Here is an 18,013-nt window from a genome sequence, read left to right as displayed (position 1 = left end):
TCAGTCTAGTGTTTTTATCTTTTGCATTGCTGCTATACGTTCTCATATATTGACCAATTTACACTGTAATACTCTTCATTAGGTTTTGCTGTTGTGGCATTAGCATTGACCGGTTTGCAGATATCCAGTAATTTTTAACTTGTAATTTGGAGATTTTTTAATATTATTCAAATCCACAAGTTGTATTATGGCCACTTTTTTCAGGTATTTGAGAGTCCATGATGAATCTACCAAGAGATTGTGGTTCTTGTGGTCTGGTGATACATCAACAAGATCCATGGGAAAGTGTGGATGCATTGGTGGTTGTGCATTCTTTGGCAGCAATCGCAATGGACCAAGGTTCTTCAAACCATGCAAACAAGATTTCCAGGATGGGATTAATGTAGCTTCTTTCAGGTCAGTAAAAGTCACTCAAACACAAGGAACTTAGTTTAATATGCAAGTAAAATGGTTGAATGAAGTGAAATAAGCTTTTTAAAATTTAAAAATATTACGCATTAGTACTTTCATTTTCTACATGACAGGAAGTTAAATGTTGACCCTACACTACAAAACTCAGTTAAGTTACAATTAACGCTAGAACTGCTGTTATTTGGTCATACCTAGAACTGTGGCTGCATCACTTATGACCAAGGTACCTTTTCATTTTATTATCCTGTGTCAGTGACCACTAACAAATCTATTCTTTGAGATGCTGGATATTTTGTTATATTATCAACAAAATTAAAGTATCTTTTCTCAGATTATCAATAATCATTAAGAAAACTTAGATACATTTGCTGTGTGCCTTTACTGGCTAGCATCACATAGTGAGCGCAAATAATAGTCTATAGAGGTGCATTTATTGCAGTATGAAGTCCCTGCATTTCAACTTTTGCTTGTTTAATAGCATTGTACGATACCCAGGCATTTATCCGAGCCAAATCCAGCATGTTGTAAACTGTGTGAACAACCCAGTGTCTGCATGGTGCTTTGACTGCGTATTTGCAAGCCATTTGGTCAAGCATGTCCACTCCATATTTAGAGCAGTTATAAAATGTATCTGTGTCTGGCTTCTTTTTCAAACCATCCTCAGTTTTCACATAAGGATGCATAGAGCTGAAAATCAGGACATTCTTGCTTCTCTTTCCCTGTAATAAGTCTCTGTCATACCATTCTTCTTCAGCGACCCTGTGTTATTTAACTCATCTCTTGCCTTCTTTACTTAGACTGGTATTTTCCTGTCAGATCAATTTATGGTGCTCACATTACCTGTAGAACTTGCTTTCGAGGTTTCACAGACAGCCAAGGAGCCAAAAAAATAATCACATGTGACATTTCTTCCCTTGTTCACGTAAGGTTGCACCAACATACTGACGTAATTGTTACAGTTGAAAAGTGTGTCCATGTAACACATAGATGAACAATCATAAAATAAACATATGAATGTACATTACTTCCTCATCAGTATCAGTAAATCATCATGTAGTGTAACATGAACTTCTGATGAAGAATCTGAAGCTAAAGGGTGTGGCAATTCTTCCTGAGACGAAAACTCCACTGGCTAACCCTCAGGTTCATGAGCCAAAATCTCATTTTGGAATTTACAATGTGGTCATAATAAATGTGTATGATGCAAGCACTATTTATACATTTAGAATCCATTACTAACACCATATTTCATGGAACTAATCACTAGCCGGCCGTGGTGGCCAAGCGGTTAAAGGCGCTACAGTCTGGAACTGCGCGGCCGCTACGGTCGCAGGTTCGAATCCTGCCTAGGGCATGGATGTGTGTGATGTCCTTAGGTTAGTTAGGTTTAAGTAGTTCTACGTTCTAGGGGACTGATGACCTTAGAAGTTAAGTCCCATAGTGCTCAGAGCCATTTGAACCATTTGAACTAATCACTGACTGGGCAATACTTATGCACACATTCAGACATGTAGCAATCTGATCTCTCTCCACTCTAGTGCTGGAGAACTGCAACACCATCAGGTAGTGACATGTAAGTGAATTTTGAGAGCATTGAGCAAACACAATCTAAAAATAGAAATGAAGTGATACAAGATATGATGTGGGATGATACCACAATCCAAGCAGTTACAAGAAAAAATGGAGCATGGAGAAAATGGTGGAGAACTAAAAATGATGAAGACCATAAAAGATATATAGAGGAAAAGAAGAAGTGCAAAGAAATAGTGGAAACAGCAAAGAAAAAGGCATGGGAAGAGTTTACAAAAAAACTTGAAGAAGATGTGAAGAGCAATAAGAAAATGTTCTATAAAATGATGATAAATAAAAGGAAGGCTTCTGAAGTACCAGTAAAGATGGAAACAGAGGACGGTACCATTATTGAAGATCCAGGGAATATAAAAGATCTCTGGAAAGAACATTTTAAGAAGCTGTTAAATGCTGAGGAGCAGATACATGAGGAAACACCAAATAATGAAGAAATTGAGAGAAGTTGGGAAGCAGAATTAGGACAATTTACACGGGAAGAAATGGAAAAAGCTGTGAAGAAGATGAATGGGGAGAAAGCCCCAGGACCTGATGAAGTATCAGTGGACATGATAAGAGCAGCAGGTCCAGTGGGAATGCGGTGGCTGTATAGAGTACTATCAAGCGTGTGGAGAAATAGTAAAATACCTGATGACTGGAGAACAGGAGACATTGTTCCTATCTTCAAGAAAGGCAATAAAAGACTTTGTAAAAACTACAGAGGAATAACCCTCATGAGTCATACAGTCAAGATTTGTGAAAGAATTTTACTAAATCGAATAAGTGAAAAGATAGAAAAGGAGCTGAGTGAAGAACAGCATGGGTTTAGGAAAGGAAGGAGCACAATCGACCTGATATTTTCTATCCGTCAACTGAGGGAAAAAAGTTGGGAGTATAACAAAAGGGTGATAATGGTTTTTATAGACATAGAAAAGGCATATGACTCAGTTGACAGGGAAAGACTCTGGGAAGAACTGAAGAAGATAGATATAGAAGATGGATACATTAATGTTATAAAGACAATGTACAGAGGCCACAATTGTAGAATCAGAACACCATTGGGGAACTCTGAATACTTCAACATAAGACAAGGAGTTAAGCAAGAAAGTATTCTATCTCCTGCGCTTTTTATTGTTGTGATGGAGGGAATGAATAGGGCAGTTAAAGATATAGTAAAAGAAAAAGACAAAAAGATGATTTTTGCAGATGATATGGTAATATGGGGTGCAAAGAGGTATATGTACAGTTACAGCTTGATGCGTGGAAGGAAATAATGAAAAGGTATGGATTAAAAATAAATAAAGATACGAGTGAAGTAATGGTATTTGGAAGGGAGAAAGGAATCAACGGAAATATTACCTTGAATGGAGAACCCCTCAAAGTGGTAGAAAGTTTCACTTATTTAGGGAGTGAAATATCTAGGGATGGAAGAATAACTAACGAAATTAATAGGAGGTTACAGAAGGGAGGCAATTTCTACCAAACAATAAAACATCTGATTTGGAATAATGAAGTTTCAGAAAGAGCAAAACTCCTTATGTATAAGAATTATTACATCCCTATTGTCACCTATGGTGGAGAAACATGGACAATGACAGATAGGGACTGGAGCGGACTGCAAGCAGGGGAAATGAAATTTCTCAGAGCAGTTAAGGGAAAAACAAGAATGGACAGAGTAAGGAATGTAGAGATTAGAAAGGACCTCAAACAAAAAAGTATGAGAGAAGAAATTGAAAGAAAGAGATTAAGATGGTATGGGCATGTTAAGAGGATGCATGGGCAGAGACTCCCCAAAATTATGGAAGAACTAAAGATGGATGGGAAAAGACCTAGAGGGCGCCCAAGAACACGGTGGAAAATGGGAGTGAGAATATCTGTTGATAGGAGAGGTGTGACCTGGCAGCAAGTGGAGGAAGAAAAGTGGTGGGAGGACTGAGCCAAATGGAGAGGACTTGTCAGCACCCAGACCCGGCAGTAGCTGGAGCGGGATTCGGATATAGACAAGATATGAGATCATCGTAACGAAGTGAAAGTAAAAGACTGTGAAACGCAACTGGGCATCTGTCGGCTACATCATTTACAGTAGACAGTAGTTGTACTTCCACAACCCATTTTTCAGCCAGTTTAGCAGCCAGTATGTTGACACTGAGGACTACAAATGAAGAAATAAAGCAAGCGAACCATTACATATTGTGGATGAATTCTCTTCTGCCCCATGTGTTATGTAATGAATGTGATTCATTCAGTGTCACCACATGTGGAAATCTCTTTTTGTATGAGAAAATGTTCTTGAAGAGACTTTTGCTGTTTCTTCTTTCATGCAGACAGCAGATTGTGAATCTCTGCAGCATTGGTACTTGAAATTCTTCTTGGAAAGTTTATTTTCAACAAAACCCACAATGTAAGATGCTTCTTGCCCTGAAGCTTTTTAGCATTCTTTTTCATGACAAAGGCAGTCTTTCGCAAATGGCTGTAACCCTTCAAAAACAGTTACTCCTTGAAGTGTGCATTGGTAATATAATAATGTTCTGTTGCTTGGCTTGTCTCATAGCCATAGGGCTTAGTGGTCATAACTCATGCATTTTTAATAATGAAAAATTTAAATGAATTCCTGATCCACAAAATCAGAATGTAAAATGTTTGTCAAGTTGGATTCTAGGTGCTGCATGTAAATAATGTACCCCAACAACAAATTAGAAGTTAAAAACCATTCACAGTTCATTCAATTTTTGCACAACTTAAAGAGCAGAGTGGTGAAAACCTACTTGCTGTAGCTATTCAGATCTAAAATGACTGAAGTTCCCTAATAGTTAAAAAAACTCACAATAAATTTTAAATAAACCTACTTACACTCAAAAGTGCAAGTGCAAGTGCTCATAGTCCAATAAAGTGCTGTGTTCAGAAGAGCACTATTCATGAGAAACACAAGTCTATCTGACACTCAGTGAATATAAAAAATAGTTAGAAAATGTAATGTTATTGGACAGATAAGAAAGCTAATCACCAAGTGGCATCAGGAGAAAACACACATGAAGGTATTGAAATTTGCAAGCTTTCAGAGCCAGGGGCTCCTCCTGGCAGAAGGGTTGAAGGGTCTTCACCCATCGTCCTTCTCCTTCAGTCTTTCTGCCAGAAGAAGGAGCCTGTGGCTCCAAAAGCATACAGACATTAATACTGTATGTGTTTTCTCCTGCCACTCTCTGGTGAGTAGATTTTTTTCTGTCCAATTACACAACACTCAAGTGAAATAATTCTAAGTCTCAGCACCTGTGAAAATATGCAGAGCCCACAGTGAATAGTCTTCAAGACCAAAATTAGTACTACTTGTGAAAATGACAAGTTCAACTGTATGATCTACAGCGTTATTCTTAGTGTCAACTGCTGCAAAATATTCAGAGATCACACTGAACCACCGCAAAATTTACTGTAAATTCTTGTGGCTGCTGTTGCAAAATCTTTTAAGTCCATAAAATCGTACAGTCAAAACTGCTTGACAGAGAGGCACAGATCCTGCCTCTACTGTGTGCTGGTCTGACTTCCCAAAACAAAAATGGTGGCCCTCTTTTATAAGTGTGGTCTCCCTGATTTCAGACCTACTGTGAATTTTTACCTCCATAAATTTTGACAGCATAGTAGATGGAGAGTAGTGACCGGATGCTTTATTTATGTTAAAATGAACAGTCGACGAGCTGTCAGCATCAGCCATAGGGGGCCAAAAATTCTGAAGATGGCTTGTACATAAGCTGAAACCAGTTAATAAACAAATATTATTGTGATTGTGACTGTTCATTTTAACTTAAATTTTTATGTCATTCAGCAGTAAATAATTTCACCAGTCTAAACTACAACGTTTGATACATGCATGCTACGTTAAAACTAGAGATGTCAGTAGAAGTGTTCTGAAGTGCTGATTACAGTGATATACAACTATAAATTTTCGGTTAAGTTGTTTGCTTACAGTCTTAATTAGTGTGATTGCACATTCCAGATGGGGAACAATATTCAGTTTTTGTTAAGTGTGCTGCAAATATTTACAATATACAATAAATGTCACCTCAGTTTTGCAGGAAACGATCTGCTCTTTCCATTGCTGATATCCAAGTTCAACGCACCTTTAATGGAATTTGAATTATCGACAAAACTATGAAACCTCATTATTCAATTAAGATTAGTAATTAAACAAAGAAAACTTAAAATTTAACATTGTTTATGACGCTTGCTTATGTTACCCATCACATACTGCAATGCTATTCATGTAGCTGTCTTGTGTAATAAATTATCTGCCTTTAATTAAACATCTGCTCAACTACCTGCCCTTGGTTAGTAAAGTACATAAACAAACTTGTAAGTAGCTCACTCACTGCATCTTGATGAGCACTTTCATATTGCTGGTTGATCTCTTCTGTGATTAAATTATTAAAATTGTTATTAAAGATAATGTATAAAGTCCATTACAGTTACAGATTTCTTGGCTCAGTAACAAATAAAGACATCATTTGCACTGTCAGTCTATATATCAGCAGAAATATCTCGCTCTGCTCTCAAAGTTGGCCCATTGTACTCTACTGTAAGTTTTATGGTTTGCCCAAGCTATAGTGGCAGTCATGACATCACATATGGATGTCACCACAACTGTGACAGTCCCACACATTGGCCCTAGCTGTCTTACATAGGCACCATGTCCAACTGGCTCCTCCTTTGGAGCGTCAGAGTACTGCACAGCCAGCGGCCATGGAGCAGTGCGCAAACTGCCACGCTGAACATAAACTACCTACCTCTGATATCTTTACTGTCTGTTTTACCAAATTTCAGATTCCTCTGTTTAAATGGGCATCCCTATTTGCCACTAGATAACTTCAGAGTGCCCTCAACATCACTAAGCAACAGTGAAAATATACATTGATCATGTGGAAGTAGTTAGAATTGTGCTTTACTTTTATCGTCCGTTTCTGAATATTTCTTCCTTTTTCTCTTCAGCAAACTCAATATTTATCACTATCCTTTGGTGTTGCATACTCTGCTTCATATTCTTGTCATCTCATATTCATCATCACATTCCATGCAGTCATTAATTTTCAGTGCATATTTTTGTATGGTGGATAAGTAACAACAAATTGCAGCAGTAACTTCATTTATCATTCCACACACTAACACACTATACACAATGTAGTACAGATTGCTCCCATCATTTTTTTTTTATTTTTTTTTTTTTTTTTAAACGGCTCAATAAATGACTTCTGAGCTTTGTGTTCACAGTTTGTTGTTGAAAAGTAAACTAAGAAAATTCTCTCAAGCATTTCCAACTTCTTCTGTCATCTGAAAATGTTTTAAAAACTAACTTTCATCACGATTGGCTTTAAGTATTGCAGAGGCTATACCCGTATTTTGCTCAATTTGGCTTAATGTCGTCATTTATCAACATTCTATCAACTTGTTTAAGCCAACAACACAGTTCACCTTTGGCAGGGTTCCAAAAGAGTCCAGTTGAATCTGTTATAACATCTACAATGTTCCGGGAAAACAGTGGTCAAGGAAGTTAAATGTAAACATTGCTGTAGGGTCAGAAGCTGAATCAGCAGTTGTTCGTATTGATGGAGGTAGAGCCCCAAAATTGTCCTGGAAGGAGAAATATCTATCACAACATGTATTCCACCCCCCCCCCCCCCCCATATTATGCTTCCGACTTTTCATGGATATTATATCCAGCCATACTTGTATAAACTATACTTCCAATTACATAGCCAAAAGGTCACACTCGTATAGATGACATAGGTGTTGGCACAACGACATTTTCACTCCTAGAGATGCAATAAAACCATTTGTATCTGTTCTGCAGTTATTGTTCAGCATTCTGTGTGGAAATTGTCCATCATCGTGCATTTATGCTAACAAACCATGACAGAGTAGAATGAGATTTTCACTCTGCAGCGGAGTGTGCGCTGATATGAAACTTCCTGGCAGATTAAAACTGTGTACAGGACCGAGACTCGAACTCGAGTCTCGGTCCAGCACACAGTTTTAATCTGCCAGGAAGTTTCATGACAGAGTAATCTCAAAACAGTTACAGGAAATGATATCTAACAGAACAGTAATGTTCTTGAGAAATTGTAATATATAAAACAGCAGCTTTTGCTTCTACATGCAGAAGTTACTTGAACTTTACAGGTAGGATCTGTCTCTCCAGCACTTCCAGCGACACTGCAAGGTCCTAGACCAGAATAACAACCAATGTGTTGCCTTCCCTCTCATAGAGTTGTCACCTTTTCACCATCCCCCCCTCTTTTCCCACCACCCTCCTTTCCCCTTTTCTCCATTTACTCATTTTTCTTTTCATTTTGTTGTTGTTCCCTTTCTCCTATCTGACATTGACTCCAAACCTCCATAATTCTCCCAGACTTTGCTTTATTGTAATATCCTTGAGACTATCTCTTTAATTGCACAACACTTCTTGTATAATTTCTGCTGGCTTCCTTTTTTTGCCTGATTTTTAAATTTTACAGATGTAAACTGAACACACTTCCAAATGTATTCTCATTGCTCCTGTTGTAGGATTAATGAGCCAGGACACGATCCAGGATTTGGACAGAGCATATTGCATGAAGGTCAGTTGGTGTTCCATACACCACCATATGGATCCCAAGATGTTTCATTGCAGGAGCCAGCAAATGGATGGGAAATTAAACCAGGACCATTGAAGGTGTGTGTAATATGCTGGAAGTCTTTACTGAATTATTAGCTGTGATATGTTGTATTTTATTTTCTGCACATTTAACATCTCTCTGTGGATGCGGATGCAAAGTTTTTAAAGTAAAGCTCAAGTTGTCAGATTGATATACATTGCATATTTGTCAGGTAACAGAAGAAACAATAATGGTTTCAGTGAAGATGTTTACTATAAACAGAAAAAAAATTCACACCTAGGAGGATGATGTGAAATTGAGAAGGCAACCAGAAAATATTATGATAATCGAACTAAGTTAATACTGGATAAGGGGGGTGGAATGGTTGAGAAGGGAAGTTGTGACTGTGAATGTTGGTGTAGAAGGGGCTTCTGATCATTGTTATTCAGTTTATTTTGTGTCCAACTTTCCTAATTAAATTTTAAATTACCATACTATCCAATTTTGATGATAACTGTGAACTCCTCCTCTAGAAATGAGTTATAGTATAGTTGGTCTCTGTAATTTAACTTTGTTGCTGCCCGCATCCAATGAGAAATATCATTTTTGATGAGTAATGTTTCACAGTGTTGCTCTTATCCATCTCATACTTGTCTTCATTCATAGCTTCTCTGATGATTTCAATATCTAGGTCATTGTGTTAGAGTGAGTCTTCTTTTTTAGACTCCATTTGTGTTACATGATATCCTGCTAGCATACTTTTGTGGGAAGCATGTATGTCAGCTCTGTATCTTTTTTTCCCAAATATCAATTTTTGGTGCTAAATGTTTTTTTTTTTATGTTTTATTACAAAGGTTGTGGCAGCAGTGGAGCGCAGCAGTGAAAGTCCTAATCTGGTTGCTGAACGATTTTGTTCAGAAGCAAAGGACAGTTCTGTGGGTGCTAACAGTAGTTCGAGGCTGAGCACTGCATCACCCAGCCCCGTTAGTACATACAGTGACAAACGTGGACTCGGTCGTCGCTTCTCATACACTTCAAGTGGGCCTAATAGGTAGAAATGTGTTAACAGTTTTCATATTTGTAAAATGTATGTACCTCCTAGAGGATTGTTTGAAATAGAAGTTACAAGAGAGGAACGGAAAATAACGGATTATACATGCTTATTTAGCGCATTATTACTACTGTGCATCTGAATATTTGCTGTTAGTCCAGCACTTCTTCTGGCTTTTTGTGTTTCTCACAATTATGAATTTGGGTAAACGTTTTCATTCATCCAGCATGTGCACGTCTTTTAATTTTTCTCTTACATGTCTATTCCTGTAGTATGAGGAATAAATTTGTTTTAAAAGTTCTGAAGTTCAGTTGTTTGTCTGTGTGCCCAGTTTTTGTTTGTGTGTCTTTCCTTCAAAATCTTTCATCAGTTACTAAATAGATATTTACTTTCAAACTAAAGTGATACTAATACTCACTTTTGACTTTATTAAAGATACATTTAAAATGCTTGTCAGTTGTTCTGCTGATTATTTTGTGTTTATGTTCCCAGAGATAACTATACATAATGGAAACTAGTGTCAGTGTAAAAAATAATTATTTATTGTGTTCTTGTGTACAACGTTCTGAATTTTGATCAACTGTGCAGGGCTAGTGCTAGCTGTCATCAGGCAGTCCCATACTCCCGACTTGTGGACAACAGCCCTACGCTGCTGTTGCCTCCTAAATTGGACAGTGACTCAAAGCTACACCATCCAGAAAGTAGCAAGTCAATCCTAAGTGTCCCTGAGGCAGAGGCACCTCCAAAGAGTAGTGTTTCTGATTCCCGGTTGGCTGTTGATTATTTCACAACAGATGAAGAAACCCAACAGTCCACTTCAGAGGTAAAGCTACTGCACCTGTATCAAATGCTGTTTTCAATTCACCATATTTTTTGTATATGTTTCACTGTGCTTGAAATTTACCATAGTGTATTAAAAGGAGTAAAATTGGCATTATTTAATTTATCTTTATAGAAACCAATACTTTTATAGCAAATATGAGCGCTCCCCCCCCCCCCCCCCCTCGACAGTTTTTTCATTAATTACTGTGTTATGAAGTAGCTAGCACAGCTTTGTTTGAATAGAATTTGCTTTCTATCACTATTCCATTCTTCTCCCTACTCTCACAATTAAATGAAGTTAGGCAATAGGCAATACATCTTGTTGAAACTTTATATCCCACAACATGATGAGACCTGAAGAGGTAACTGCATGATAGAGATGAATGGTGGTAATGGGCCATAATTTGACATTCAGTATTTATCTGGTTATAAGAAGAGGTATTTTTCCAAACTCATCATTTAGAAAATACATAATTTTATGAAGTCCTAAATGGTACCTTTGGTGGAGAAGGTCGACTCTGGTGCGGCATTAGTGGCAGAAGAGCAAATCTATAGTGTATGTACTCCAGAGGAGCAGCTACAGAAGGTGTCTGACCCCATGTTAGAGGCAGCCTAATTTAAACTTAGCAGAAGGTATAAAATGCATTATGGTAGGCCTGTATAAAAGTAGGCCTGTATAAAATGCATTATGGTAGGCCCTGGTGGGAGTCTGGTTGGTCATTCATTGTTGCAACTCTTGGGTAAGCGGCACAAGTCAGATTATCTGAAATGCTAGGGTGTCCCCTGAAGGTGACCTGTGTTGATCTCACCCACCCAGTGGGAGAAGAGAGCGAGGGATACCAAACCAAGGATCAGTTTGGCTAAAGAAGCAAGTCCAAAATAAATAATTACATATTGCTTCTTGGAATGCTAGGGCTTTGACAAGCTGTAGTTGGAAACTGGCAGAAACCTAAAATCTCATCATGTCAATTTTAGCCTGCCTGCAAAAGATACACTGGAAAGGATGGAAATACAGAAGCTCTGGGGACATGTGTAAGTTGATCTCTCATGGAAGAAATAGTAGCGAAGTTGTTGCTGTTGTAGTGAATGAAAAATTCCACAACCACGTACCAATTGTACATCGATATTCTATTCATCTCATGTCAGTGCTCATTGACACCCCAGATCATTGAATTCATATTTTTTCCAAGTGTATTCCACAGACAGGATGCAATGAAACAGCTAAGACACATTCTGGAATGAGTTTGAAAATGCTGTTGTGACATGTAGTGAGAAAGGTGTATTTATACTGTGTGGGAATCTTAATGGGCATATTGCAGTACCAGTGAGGAGTATTTGTGCAATGGAAATTTTGGCTTTAGTGTGAGGAATGAAGACAGGTACTGAACCCTAGAATTCGTGGAAACAAATGACCTAGGTAGTACCAATACCTTCTTCAAGAAACGTACATCACACCTGATCACTTACACTGGTGGCGGGCACAATACCCAGAATGACTATATATTGCTCCGCCGATGTGATTTTGCAATTGTCACAGGCACCAAGATCGTGCCATGTGAATGCCTAGCACCTTAACGTAAACTGCTAGGTACTAACCTCCATGTGAAAGGCCATGCCAAAACCAAGTGATGGAAGCTACAAGGACTTAAAATGGCCATCAATGAAAAGACTGTCTTCCCTCCCATTGATTCTGCTCGTATTGACCACACTTGGTCACTGTTTGACAATTTCTTATCTGGTGTGGCTCAAACTGAGCTTGGTATAACACAGCCAGGTTTGCACAGAATTGATAAACAGATGTGGTTGTGGACAAAGTAAAAGAAAAAAACATGCAAAAAAAAAAAATCAGCTTTCAATTATAGCTTCCTATAATGATGAAAACCTTCAGCATTACAATGCCACCAAACAGGCTGCAAAACAAGCAGTTGCAGAGGACAAAGAAAATTACCTACAGCATTTATATAACCAACTAACAACTAAAGAAAGGGAAAAAATCTTAGTCTCACTGGCTTGAGCACAGTGTAGGGTAGGTCAGAATATATAACACTACACGTGTGTAAAAGATAAGAGTGGTCTGTGGCTCATGAAACCAACACGATTCTGGGACAGTGGTGACAGTATTTAACTGAAATATCCTTATTAAATTACCTCATCCACCAATGCCAAAAGGCAGTGTCATGATTGGGTCAGCTCTCTGTATCACAGCAGATAATGTCAAAGCTGCCATTCATAACATGAGAAACGAAAAGGATCCAGGACCAGATGACTTCCTGCAGACCTATGAAAAATTGAGGAACATAACGACAAAGCGAACACCTGACTCTCAGAATTCTTCAACTCTGTCATTTATTCTGGCCATATACCCACCGATTGGTCATATGGTATAATAGTACCTATTTTTAAGTGCAATGGTGACTCTGCTGAATACACAACTACCGTCCAATCTGGCTCTTCTTCCTCACTAATGATGGATGCAATTTTTACTGTGTACCAGCTGATGGAGAAAAATCGGCCAGTGGGAGAATTCTGGGTGGCTAAATTGTAAAATCAGTCTTGAAGCATATTTAACTTTAACATTTAGTTGTTGTTGTGGTCTTCAGTCCTGAGACTGGTTTGATGCAGCTCTCCATGCTACTCTGTTCTGTGCAAGCTTCTTCATCTCCCAGTACCTACTGCAGCCTACATCCTTCTGAATCTGCTTAGTGTATTCATCTCTTGGTACCCCTCTATGATTTTTACCCTCCACGCTGCCCTCCAGTACTAAATTGGTGATCCCTTGATGCCTCAGAACATGTCCTACCAACCGATCCCTTCTTCTAGTCAAGTTGTGCCACAAGCTCCTCTTCTCCCCAATTCTATTCAATACCTACTCATTAGTTATGTGATCTACCCATCTAATCTTCAGCTTTCTTCTGTAGCACCACATTTCAGAAAGCTTCTATTCTCTTTTTGTCTAAGCTATTTATCATCCACGTTTCACTTCCATACATGGCTACACTCGATACAAATACTTTCAGAAACAACTTCCTGACATTTAAATCTATACTCAATGTTAACAAATTTTTCTTCTTCAGAAACGCTTTCCTTGCCATTGTCAGTCTACATTTTATTTCATCTCTACTTGGACCATTGGCACTTATTTTGCTCCCCAAATAGCAAAACTACTTTACTACTTTAAGTGTCTCATTTTCTAATCTAATTCCCTCAGCATCACCTGACGTAATTTGACTACATTCCATTATCCTCGTTTTGCTTTTGTTGATGTTCATCTTATATCCTCCATTCAACACACTATCCACTCCGTTCAACTGCTCTTCCAAGTCCTTTGCTGTCTCTGCCAATATTACAATGTCATCGGCGAACCTCAAAGTTTTTATTTCTTCTCCACGGATCTTTATACCTACTCCGAATTTTTCTTTTGTTTCCTTCACTGCTTGCTCAATATACAGATTGAATAACATCAGGGAGAGGCTACAACCCTGTCTCACTCACTTCTGAACCACTGCTTCCCTTTCATGCCCCTCGACTCTTGTAACTGCCATCTGGTTTCTGTACAAATTGTAAATAGCCTTTCGCTCCCTGTATATTACCCCTGCCACCTTTAGAATTTGAAAGAGAGTATTCCAGTCAACATTGTCAAAAGCTTTCTCCAAGTCTACAAATGCTAGAAATGTAGGTTTGCCTTTTCTTAACCTTTCTTTTAAGATAAGTCGTAAAGTCAGTATTGCCTCACCTGTTCCCATATTTCTGCGGAATCCAAACTGATCATCCCCGAGGTCGGCTTCTACCAGTTTTTCCATTCGTCTGTAAAGAATTCGTGTTAGTATTTTGCAGCTGTGACTTATTAAAGTGATAGTTCAGTAATTTTCACATCTGTCAGCACCTGTTTTCTTTGGGATTGGGATTATTATATTCTTCTTGAAGTCTGAGGGTATTTCGCCTGTCTCATACATCTTGCTCACCAGATGGTAGAGTTTTGTCAGGACTGGCTCTCCCAAGGCCATCAGTAGTTCTAATGGAATGTTTGTCTACTCCTGGGGCCTTGTTTCGACTCAGGTCTTTCAGTGCTCTGTTAAACTCTTCATGCAGTATCGTATCTCCCATTTCATCTTCATCTACATCCTCTTCCATTTCCATAATATTTTCCTCAAGTACATCGCCCTTGTATAGACCCTGTATATACTCCTTCCAACTTTCTGCTTTCACTTCTTTGCTTAGAATTGGGTTTCCATCTGAGCTCTTGATATTCATACAAGTGGTTCTCTTTTCTCCAAAGGTGTCTTTAATTTTCCTGCAGGCAGTATCATTCTTAACCCTAGTGAGATAAGCCTCTACATCCTTAAATTTGTCCTCTAGCCATCCCTGCTTAGCCATTTTGCACTTCCTGTTGATCTCATTTTTGAGACGTTTGTATCAGTGTGGATACCCGAACTACTCTGAAACAATATAACAGCTTCTCAATTGATCTATACATTGTAGAGTATACATTCTTCCTTGGCAGGTCTTGACATCACCTACTCTGTGGTGCTCCTTCAGTGGTCCATGCGGTGTTGGAAGCTCCATGACATACTTTATGTGAAGGTGCCTGCAGGCAAAGTCCAACCACTGCACACTGCCCAAAGAATACCTCAAACGGACAACAGTACAACACAGACAGATATTGATGCTAACATGTAATATCATATGCAAATATGTCGATGTCTGTGTTACATGGAACATACCCAACAGAACATTAATAAACTACCTGATTACTTGTTTATATATAGCTATGAAAGTACGGATAACTTATGGGAAAGATCCCGACTATAACTATGCAAAAATTATGTACCCTTGCATTACTTCAGTCACCAGCTCAGTCCATCATCTCCCTGTTGAAGGCCAGAGACAGTTCCCGGTCACTATAAATGGAAATCTCAGATCAAGAAACCTAAATTCTCAGGAAGTTTTAAATCATAATAAATGGCATGCATTGATTCAAAAAATGGACCCTGTTTCTTCAGGAAGGTGCTACGAAAATGAAGAAGATTATAGATGAAGAAGAAACCATGAGGTGTAATGCAGCAAAACAAATACTTCTCTGGAAAAAAGTAAAACAAATAAAAATTAAATTAAAAACACCTTGATGATGTTACTTTATTTTTACTAAGAGTGAAGTTTCCTGACAGTGGAGCCATCTTGTTATCTGATGGTATATTTTGCAGAAAATAACCAGATGTACCACAATGCTTTGTGTTGGAACACAGGAAGCCAGCCATAGACTAACAAACTTCATTGCATCAAAGTAAAGCCAGTCACTTTTGTAATTCTTGTCTGCCCCACTTCTGTTACATTTTTTTGAGCTCTTTAAGATACCTTAAAACATTACAGCTTGCTATCAGTATTTTATTTCTGAACTGATTGTAGAAATCAAAGCCAATATTCATACAACAAGACATTAACATTACCAATAGCAGGTATTTATTTTCGTATAAATTGATGATGATAAAAAAGTTAAGTGCATGTCATCTATTCAAATTCTGTCAGCATTATACTTCCTTATCATATTTCTTAAATTTTGATGGGTCCTCTGAACCTCTTCTCCTGAACATTAAAAATGGGTTTCTGTTTCCATCAAAAGACTGTATTTCTTCTTTGTCTCATGATATTCAGTACAATTTATATTCCACAAGCTTTTGTTAGCTTCATAAATTCCTATCAGTTCCACAGTTTCTTTGGCCACTTTTATTTCAACATCTTTTAAGGTGCTGCTTTCAGAGAGTGACTCTCACACACTCTGCCATTTTTTTGCAAGCTGCTCTTGGAGAGGACAGGACCTGGTTCAGCGACCCTTATACGTTTGAAAGTTTTTCACTAGGAGGCCTTTTGAGAGCAGTTTGCCAATATTTACTCTCAAGCGGACACACAACTTAACACTTAATGATCTTATTTGAGAATTAAAACTTAAATTTGTGAGTGTTTTATGCATGTCATTCAAATTACTAAAGTAACAAATGACTATTATCATCTAAGCAAGCAATGGAAAATACAGGATGGACTGTAACAATATAATGAAAAGGATAGTTGCTACTCACCACACACTTACACAAATGCAACTCTCTCTCTCCCTCTCTCTCCCTCTCTCTCTCTCTTTCTCTCTCTCTCTCTCTCTCTCTCTCTCTCTCTCACACACACACACACACACACACACACACGACCACAGTCTCTGGCAGCTGGAGCCACACTGCGAGCAGCAGTGCCTTATGGGAGAGGCAACCGGCTGGGGGTGAGGAGGAGGCTGGGGCGGGGAGGGGGAAGGATAGCAGGGTAGGAGTGGGGGATGGTAAAGACCTGCTGGGAGCATGAAGGGACGAGATGGAGAGTAGGACAGCTAGGTGCCTTTGGGAGGTTAGATGGAGGATGGAGGAGACAGGGTGGGTGGGGGTGGTGGAAAAGGAGAGAAGTAGAAAGAGTGTGGGTGAGTTGGTGGAATAGTGTGTTGCTGGAATGGGAACAGGGAAGGCTCAAGGTGAGTAAGGACAATAACTAACAAAGTTTGAGGCCAGGAGGGTTGCGAGAATATAAGACATGTTACAGGGAGAGTTCCCATCAATGCAGTTCAGAAAAGCTGATGTTAATGGGAAGGATCCAGATGGCACAGGCTGTGAAGCAGTCATTGAGATGAAGGACGCCGTGTTGGGCGGCGTGCTCAGCAACAGGGTGGTGCAGTTGTTTCTTGGCCACAGTTTTTTGGTGGCAAATCATGCGGAAAGACAGCTTGTTGGTTTCATGCCTACATAGAATGCAGCACAGTGGTTGCAGCGTAAGTGTAGACCATATGACTGGTTTCACAGGTAGCCTTGCCTTTGATTAGATGGGTGATGTTTATGATTGGACTGGAGTAGGTGGTGGTGGAAGGGTTTATGGGACAGATCTTGCATTCAGGTCTATTACAGGGATATGAGCCATGAGGCAAGGAGTTGGGAGCAGAGGTTGTGTAGGGATGGCTCCAGCTGCTGGACTGTGTGTGTGTGTGTGTGTGTGTGTGTGTGTGTGTGTGTGTGTGTGTGTGTGATGCCTATTTTTGACAAAGGCCTCGTTGCCCAAAATCTAGCTTTCCGACAATCTTTTTGTTGTGCCTACCTGAAACTCAGCAGAGAGACAGAGAGAGAGAGAGAGAGAGAGAGAGTTGCATTTGTGTAAGTGTGTGGTGAGTAGCAACTATCCTTTTCGTTGTATTGTTGTCAACTAATATTATATTATGAAAAAAAATTTTTTTACTCTAATGATAATGTAAATGCAAGTGTTTGTAAGTAGAAAAGTACAGTTCTTCTAATGTAGTGTGGATACTTTAATGTGGGATCCAGCTGTGAGTGTAAACAAACAACATCTTTGATGATTGTTGGACTAGGAGTGGCACAGAGAGAGAAATCACACCTCCCTCTCACAGAGCTGTCAGCTTGCAACCATAATTTATCGTTCTGGGAAGGCAGAACTGACACATGCTGATAGCAATTGCCAATCATTTTTTTAGGTTGTGGGAATTGTATTTGAACCCTACAATGAA

General features: G+C 38.9%; 1 protein-coding gene across 1 annotated transcript in view; it reads left to right on the top strand.

Annotated features, from left to right (window-relative positions):
- The window catches only part of LOC126457180 (transmembrane protein KIAA1109), a 507,473-nt gene that overhangs the window by 141,382 nt on the left and 348,078 nt on the right, over positions 1-18,013 (top strand). Inside the window, exons 24-27 of the mRNA XM_050093265.1 lie at positions 205-396; positions 8,527-8,674; positions 9,452-9,648; positions 10,237-10,471. Of these exons, the coding sequence (XP_049949222.1) occupies positions 205-396; positions 8,527-8,674; positions 9,452-9,648; positions 10,237-10,471 (772 nt within the window). The remainder of the gene's footprint in view (positions 1-204; positions 397-8,526; positions 8,675-9,451; positions 9,649-10,236; positions 10,472-18,013) is intronic.

The sequence above is a fragment of the Schistocerca serialis genome, chromosome 2 (assembly GCF_023864345.2).
Source record: "Schistocerca serialis cubense isolate TAMUIC-IGC-003099 chromosome 2, iqSchSeri2.2, whole genome shotgun sequence".
Taxonomy (NCBI): domain Eukaryota; kingdom Metazoa; phylum Arthropoda; class Insecta; order Orthoptera; family Acrididae; genus Schistocerca; species Schistocerca serialis.
The sequence above is the reverse complement of the archived record's forward strand: the minus strand, read 5'-3'. Positions and strand labels throughout refer to the sequence as shown.